This window comes from Buceros rhinoceros, unplaced genomic scaffold, assembly GCF_000710305.1.
Source record: "Buceros rhinoceros silvestris isolate BGI_N320 unplaced genomic scaffold, ASM71030v1 scaffold7762, whole genome shotgun sequence".
Taxonomy (NCBI): domain Eukaryota; kingdom Metazoa; phylum Chordata; class Aves; order Bucerotiformes; family Bucerotidae; genus Buceros; species Buceros rhinoceros.
In genome coordinates this window covers 112,228-120,733 of record NW_010399434.1, presented here as the reverse complement: position 1 = coordinate 120,733, position 8,506 = coordinate 112,228, and the positions used below count along the sequence as shown (strand labels likewise).

At 38.6% G+C, this 8,506-nt stretch overlaps 1 protein-coding gene across 1 annotated transcript in view; it reads right to left on the bottom strand.

Moving 5' to 3' along the window:
* Positions 1-247: 247 nt before the first annotated feature.
* Positions 248-8,506, bottom strand: part of UNC13C (unc-13 homolog C (C. elegans)) — a 107,929-nt gene continuing 99,670 nt past the window's right edge. Inside the window, exons 29-31 of the mRNA XM_010131463.1 lie at positions 2,341-2,433; positions 1,453-1,612; positions 248-533 (exon numbers count right to left, since the gene is read on the bottom strand). Of these exons, the coding sequence (XP_010129765.1) occupies positions 248-533; positions 1,453-1,612; positions 2,341-2,433 (539 nt within the window). The remainder of the gene's footprint in view (positions 534-1,452; positions 1,613-2,340; positions 2,434-8,506) is intronic.

The following is an 8,506-nucleotide window of genomic DNA, read 5'->3' as shown; positions in this document are numbered from 1 at the left end:
AGACGTTTACTCCTAATCTTAGTTTTGGCACTTCATTGGAACAATTACTTTACCAAAGACCAAAATATGTATAAAAGATAGACAGCTCTTCGACATACCTTGCAAATATAGTACGTACGTACTGGCAAACACTGAAAACACAGTTAGTTAGTTAGACATTCCCACGGATTTGCACAAGCATGCACTACTCGTACAACAGCATCGAGCTATGGTCTTGGCGATGACAGTCTTGCATTACTTGGGTATTTCAGGCCATTTCTTCAGCAGATCTTGTTTCTGATTTAAGTCTTACAAATTCTTTAGCAACTTCATCATTGGTCCTCTGAGAAAGTATTCTAAGAATGGTTAACCCCGTTTCATCCACCGAGATGTTTCTCATCAAGGGGTACCAAGAGGCACAGCTCCCCTTCTCTGCCGCGTTTCGCAGCTGGATGACTGCCATGCCGATCACGCGATCTTCCCTGGCGAAGCAGTAATCCTTCACCGAGAGGTGAAGCTCGTAGGCTCCCGGCTTAGCTTCGCTACTCAAAACACTGCATGGATTAAAAATATGAACAAAGAGCTCAATTTAATTCCCTTGAGGAACGAATGTACTCCAGAAATCTTGTAAAAATTAAAGTGACACTAGTAGTTTATTTTTTGTAGTTTATTTTGTTGCAACAGAATACAATATAGTTTTAACTGTGTAGAAGGCTTAACCTTTCAGATGCTACTGAAGACGTAGCCTCGTTCCCACTGACCTGAACAGAAATGGAGAATTCATATTTCCCTCACTATCTGAATTGTTACCTTTCCCTAGAAAGTACCTAAAATGATCAGCTAGTTCCTCATAACAACATCTTTAATTGAACTGCAAAAAAATAAAGAAAATCACTTGTGATCAGAGGCTGAGAAAGTGAACTGTGTGCTGGCTGGGGCTGGGGGGTAAGGGAAGGGAAACACATTGGTCTCAGTTATGAAAGGGGAGGAGGAGTAAACAGGTGAGAGGTACTAAATATAAAACTCCAGGTTAGGTGAAAGTTTCTTATTACTTTAAGGATTAAATAGTAGAGATAAATAATACCATTAACACATGCACAACCCTTTACATGTTTAGATCTCTATCTCAGCAGTCAAAACGGCCCAGATATCGGGCAGTACTAATTAATGCTTCCGTCCAGATAACTACTTACTTAGGCAAATAGACTCCTAGGTGTATAAATAGTTACCCCCGTGTAGGGAATTGAATTGTTCATTTTAACACACTCCTGTAAGATGGAAAGCTTAGTGGTTGTCATTCATCTTCTCATAAAACAAAGATACAAACTAACACATAATTTTGAAGTGGTGTCTGTATCTAGGGACTCTGATAGTGGCCTTAGGATGTCTTCTTATGTTCTTACTGGTTTAACTGCAAGAAATTCTAACAAAATTTGCATAAAATATGCAATTAACTGAGAAAAAGAAACTTACAATTGGAAAGTTTCATTGTATTTTGGTGACCAGGTGTTGCTCTTTGTCTTGGTTCCATGTTTTCTTTTCTTGTCACTTAGGTTAGGACCTAACAGGCAAACTTCCACGAATGGCCGGAACATAGCTGTTGTTTGCCAGTTGAGATTATTAAGTGCTACAACTACAAAAAAATATAAAAGAAATGAAGTTAAATAAAATTCCGCTGGAAGAGCTCCAATTAATTATCCAGTAGAGCCAATGAAAGGTGGCCTGAGAGCTTTCTTGTAGGGTGCCAATACCCGGCAAGCCCAGGAGGAACTTAGCCCATTCTCTGCCAAGTGAGATGTCTGACTACTTTCAGTTACAACAGTATCAAATACAAACACACATTTTACAAATGCTTTACATTAACAGCTCTTTCGTCTGCTACCTTCACTGTAATTAAAAAATCAGTTACGCTAATCTAAATGATACCGAGTTTCCTCTGGAATTCAGGCTCTGCAAAACAAACAAAGGCATTTTGTTTAAAATGGAACTTTTAAAGACTTGGCGCAGTCATTCAGCACCCAGCTTTGCTTCAGCTTTTGGAAAAAATAAATTATATGCAAGCGATTCAGAAGTGTAATTTGGCACATTTGAATTTGTAACTCCATAACTTTGTGTAATAGATTTTAACTGTCTACACAGAGAAGCACAGATGGTACTTACCTGCATAATCTTAACTTCTGTTGATGTTGGGCAAGGAGGAAGTACAATCCGAATCACCTGAAGCATACTCATACCTTTACAGATAATGTAATACTTAATATTTGTTATGTCATTATTGGTATGTTTAACTTAGAACGTAGTGCTTGGGAGTTCTGGACTTCATAGTTGCTCTCTTTCTAAAATTAGCTATTTGAAACCTACCTTTTACAGTGACTTTGTGCTCTCCCGTTCCAGGATGCGTAGACACGTCCACCTGTATTGATATCTCACCCACTGAATTATTAGTGGTTTGACCTGAAATAATAATCAGTAGGTTAGCACACTTAGCTCCTCAATCCCTCAAGAGATGGCTGAGAAAGTAAACGTGGGTTAACTATTTTACTTTATGCAAAGGGAGTGCTTTGTTAAACAGGAAAGGAGTCTCATATTCACCAGTCTTTAAAAACTTCTTTAAATACTAATAGGTTTTGTACTGAACCAATCAGTGCTTATATAACAATAATAAGGTAAGATGAGATTAGACAAAAATTTGTGGGTTGTTTTTTCTTTTGATCATTCATCAGGTTTATATTGCAGTACTGGTATTTGGTATTTCTCTTCTTCCAGTTGGCTTCGATCTATAGTCAACTTTGGCTTATTCACATTGTTCCTTCTGCCCTCCTCGAGCCCTCTGATGTCCCCAACTTCCATACCAAATGGAAGTGATTCTTTCTTACTTTTTTCAGCCTTTCCCTTTACTTTATACTTACCTGATCAAGTCTCTCTCTGTATGATTCCACTGCCTCCTCCTAATGTGTAGGATTCTTATATTTTTACCATTGAGGGGCTAGATGCTCTTTTACACTGGTCTTCTTCCTGGACTGCTGTAGCTTCTTGACTTTCTCCTCCTCTCATCCAGGCGCTTATAAAGTTGTTGCCAGTGGTGACTTTTGTAGTGTTTTTGCCCCAAAGGTGGTCACAGACAATGAGCTAGGCTCTCAGACAACCTTTGTAGCTATATTAGAAGTTCCTAAATCTATGGAGATTTTTTTTTTTTAATCTGGCTTCTTGAAAGAAGGCTTTCAAGACCTTCTTTACTTCTCTGAGGATTAGAAATGTAGTTTAAAAGAAAAACAACTACCTACAAACTAATTATCATGCATGACCTGATTTTAGTACCTAAGGCTTAGAAAAGATCTGTAGGCACCGTGAGGCAGGCAATAAAACCAGCGGAACAATGGGCAACGTGGCCATGAGGTAACCCTATCCTATCCCGTGTGCCAACCAGCTGCTTCAGCATAAATCTGACCTCTGATTTAAATACCAGACCTGTGCTTTGACCTTGTTTTCTATATAGGACAGAAGAATGTTGAACAAACATTCAAGCTTTCACAGAGCCCAGTGCTCCAGGAATTCAGAAGCTGTGAAATCAACATTTTAATTCCAACAAACATTTTGTCATCCTCTGATTAACGATGCCAATAAAATATATGTATTTGTCTGGAGTTCATCTTCTAATTTATTAGGAGACGAAAGATCAGGGTGACTAATCACGTTATTTTTCACAGGATCCTGAGGCTCTAAAATTTAGAGGAAAATCTTGAGTGCATGTTTTAACATTTTCATTTGATACCAAGATAAGGTTAAAGCAGAATTGTTAAGAGCTGCACGGGGTGAGCTCAATGATCTCTTCTGTATGTGGTTAGAGAAAAGGCAGGCAAGCCGGGAAGCCTGCTTTAGTAACGAGAACCACACCAACTGCGACGCACGCTTTGCTTTACTGTTAATAGCTCTTTCGTTTGGGGGGATTCTGAGAACCAGGCTCTGTTCCTTGATGGCTGACTTTCAGCAATCATTCTTTCCCCAGGCTGCCATGAAAAGATTGAAAAGATTTGGAAGGTTTGTATTTGATTAGAAAACATAAATAATTTATCCTAAGGATCACTTGGTGTTGAAGGTATTAAGGCTGACAGAAGATCCTGCAGCATCTGTAAGCCTCTCGGTTGTACCAAGATCACACAGTCAGAATACGTTCGCTCCTATCTGAATGTCTGTAATGTCAGACAGAGTGAGAGGGATTCCGAGAGCAGAACGTAACAGCAGAATGTTATGGTGTGAGTAGAACGAACAGGTTTGGGTGTCAGCGTGGAATTCCCTCCGCCTCTGCCTGGTGTACGCCATGCTTCAAACGATGAGCACTGGCAACTGCTCAACCCCATTCTGGGACCCTCCATTAGCTGTAGGTGTTTGCATGTCCACAGGGTAAGAAACCAGGGATGAGCCATCTTTGATCTGAGAGGTATTCAATCAGCATCACCCATCCAGCTGTACGTGTGTGTGTGTATATATACGTATATATGTACTGTCCAGCGTTTGAACTAGGCGACATACAGGCAAGTACAGCTTCTCTACTTGAGGTTTATATGTGTAGTGAATGCTCCACTGATACCACTAAGAACTTATTTTTTAAATTTTTTAAATATAAGTAAGTGATGGATACTAGTAACTTGCATTCATTTTCCTGAAGACTTAAGAGAATCTGTAATATACAGCTTAGTTCTGATTTAGGAGCTTCTTTTGTTTCATCAAGGACTAACTAAAGGAACTTTCTATTGTGACAGCCTGTTAAGGGAACGCTCTGTAAGAACGTTATGCTTCATCAGCAGTCTGGGTTTCAATATGTGAACGTCAAAAATATTAATTTTCTGCCACTGTTCTGGATGCATATATTTTTATATTAGCATATGCTAGAATACTTCTATTAGTCCTAATTCTGCAAGTTTCTTCATTGTTCTTATGTCTTCTGGGTTTTGTTGCTATAAATTCCTTGCAGTTGTGCGCTGGTTTCTGCAGCTTATAATGCATGTCTGGTTTTTTTTTTTTCTTTCATAATATAAGGTTGTGTGACACGTGATTGTGACCTCAATTTGAAACTGCAGTGGATGAAGCAGGGATTATTTCTTGAGTTAAATTCTGTCTGAAGTATAGGTTACGAGAGAACTAGAAATGCTTTGTAGGGCTTAAAGTTCAGGATAGAATACAGGTATAGCTTTCAAAATATGACAGTTAATAATACAACAGTTTGGATGTGCAAAGGAGCAGAAAAAATATTTCCTTTTTCACTTACCAGATCTGCTAAATGTTTTTATTTTCTATAGAGTCTGATGTCATGTACCTGCTTGCCTAAACGACAGTATGTTTGCTCTTTCTGAAGTCAACTGTCGGTTTAGTGTTTGAATCTGATTCCATATATTTAAGAAGACAGAAGATAGTGAGGTTCTGGTTTGCCTTGTACCATTACAGGTTGCAAAAGAACACAGAATTGAGTTTGGGCTTGGCAGTTGAAAAGAATTTCTCTTTATTTTTGATCACGGAGTTTCCTTCCCTATGCTGACGGCTTCACAAGACAAGAGTATGGAATAACTGTTACAGTTCCTCATTCTCCTTAGGTAAATATTTTTATTTCTTTTATTATCTGTCCTTGCTTTCAGGCAAGGAAAGCCACTTTTCAGGAAAGTTTTAGCCATATGGCACTGAACCCCCAAATCCCTGCAACTGAGCAGGGTTTTATAGGTCGTGCTTGGCAGTGCACTACTATTTTACAACTAACTCACTCATGCTTGGCACTAGTGTAGTGTGCACAAACAATTTTTGGTCACAAAAGATGCTGAAAACAATCCATGTTATATCCTGAATTTATGCAAAAATATTGTCCTGCAGATGAACTTAGAGCAGGAAAAATAAATAATTTTCACAGTATGAGCTAATGTATATTATTAATAGTGTTCAATCTAAAAATGACAATTTACAGCTGCCACAAGTGCAAAGGAAACAGGCTCAGTCAGAGAGCTGAACCTCAGAGAATCTGCCTGATAATTACTGTACTGATGCTACGGCATTCGCACTTGGCTGCTTCATAAGCTCTTTGCAGGGGTATCAATGACAGATAGCGGGTAAGTCACTGGTCGCTGAGGCTGTGACATGCAGTTCGTTACACTAAAATGCCTTCAGGTTTTTCAAAATCCTTTAGGTCTAGCGCAGTGCCCGTTTTAGAGACTCTAAAATCAACCTGCTTCCTAAGATGGTTCTTGGCAGTGCTAACGCTGCTGTGAGTGGTTGAATGAGAAGAACACGCTGATCTGGGAGAACGTGCTTGCAACAGGCACTGCAGAATCACTCGGACACCTTCTGGTTAATATTAAACAGCTTGAACTTTAGCTCAGTGTAACTAAATTTCATTAGCACTTCATAATTAACTGTGTGTAAGTTTTCCTACCAAACAGCACTGATAATTTATTTGCAAAAGAGAATGCTGCTTGACAAGTTTTACCTTTGTGGGTTGGGATTAAAACAGATAAAATGCTGGCAGGTTTTGCTTATTGTTCTGGAAATAAAAGTCTTTTTTTTTATACTAATGCACAAACATCGATAATCTTCCCCCTTACTACCATATCGAGAGCAATGTTAAAATCTGTAATGATCAAAGGCTCAGCAGTATTTAATTTCCAAACAAGCTGAAAGTACCTGGTAGCTCTGGGCTGGCAGTAGGGATGATGTAGTCAGAGTAGAGAAACCTCTCTCTTCCTGTGCCCGGCGGAACGGCAAGTGTTCGACGTGAGGGCACAGAACAGAGCTCAAGCTATCGCACTGCGTATGCGAATCTGATATCTGTGTTTTCTAATAAATAAAGCTGATACAGACAGCATTTTTCTTTGATCTTTCATAGCATGGTTACAGCTTCGTTTTCACAACACTAAGTGACGATTGAATTTACAACTTTCATCATAGTCCTTTTAAATGATAAATCATTACATGGCAAAAAAGAGAAATGTCAGTTATTTGAAAAGTTACTGCCAGTTTATGCTCAGTGTTGTCATTTAAGCAAATACTCGTCTCTTTTGAAAGCAGTCCTGAGAGTCTGTGACAACGCTTTGAAAAGGAAAAACCATCGTAGCAGTTAATGTCGTTAGTCCAGACTGTGTGATAATTTGCTTTTAAAGCACCTGTCCATAATAATATAGTGTCGGGATGTGTTTGGAAATGCCATAGGAGTTTAGCTTTCAAATATTTAGTGTATTGAAACCACCACATGGAAAAAACCATGAATTCCTGAGATTAAGTCATCGTTTTAAAAGTTAGGAATGTTTTTATTAATATTGCCTGAGCAAATTGCTTTGTTTTCAGGAAGCTCTTTAGAAATTTATAGGCACAAAAGCTGGGAATTAAACTCTGGTTCAAGCACTCACCCTTGTTTAGAAATGGTGCAAAAACATGTTACTGGATGATTTGGTTACTCCTTCTGACCTTGACCCTGCATGCATGTGAATATACTTTTACATAGCTATTACGCTTTCTAGGGGAGGAAAGTAACTCCCCCTCCCCACACCACTCAAACAATTTTTTGCCCTTCAGTACCTTGGAAACACTGCAGTTTAATCACAGCAAAGGAAAAATACCTTCACCGGCGGTTAACAGTAAGCCTGATTATTGTGTGCTTCTAGTCGGCTGTACAGGAGAGCTGAGAATGCGCTTTTCTCGACAGTCACAGTAATTATTCAATAAGCTTTACAGGGTTCTTTTTTCCCCACTGCTTTGTGTTTAATTACGTCCAACTGTATTGATTATGGATCGGTTTTCTGCACAAATATGAGGAATAGCAGAAGTCTAACTATAGTTCAGAGAAGGTTTCTGATTTGCAAACAGGGTTATTTTAATTAAATGCTAACGATGAAACAGCTACAGTTGTGAGGCTGGAGGTTGTAATAGGGGAGTTTTTTAGTTCTTTCAAATGAGATGTTAAAGGATGATGAAAAGCTATGAGTCACTTCTCCTTAAATTTCATTCCCAGTGGCTACACTTCTGACAATACTGCTGTGCAAATATAGGCTAATGTGTGCTCAGGAGCACAGACCTAAGGCTGAAATCACAATGAAAATCAGAAAATTCAACTTTGTGGCTCAGGATTTATAAAAGATCTCTGCTTATGGCTACAACCTGGATACATTTTTTTCTCCTGACCTTACAATGAAAGTATGCATAAGGAAAAGCAAAATATACTAGTAATTAATCATTTTCTGCCTAAATCCATATTATTAATCTTTTTTGAGGGGGGAAAAGTCATCTATTCCTTATAGAGTTTTACAGCAATTTTCTCACTTGTAATGTATGAATTATTAACAGAGAACCTCAGTCTAATATGGAAGCTGCCTAGGAAACCATTTCTTGGAATTAATCTTAGGGCAAGCTGCAAAACTAATATTCTGTGCTTTTTATACTGCAACGCACAAAAAAAGTACTCCTAGTGTACCTTGCATGGTCTGCCTTGGTTTGCTTTCGGGAGTGTCAAAACTTTGATAAACATAAAAAGGCATAAAAAATGATGTCTCAT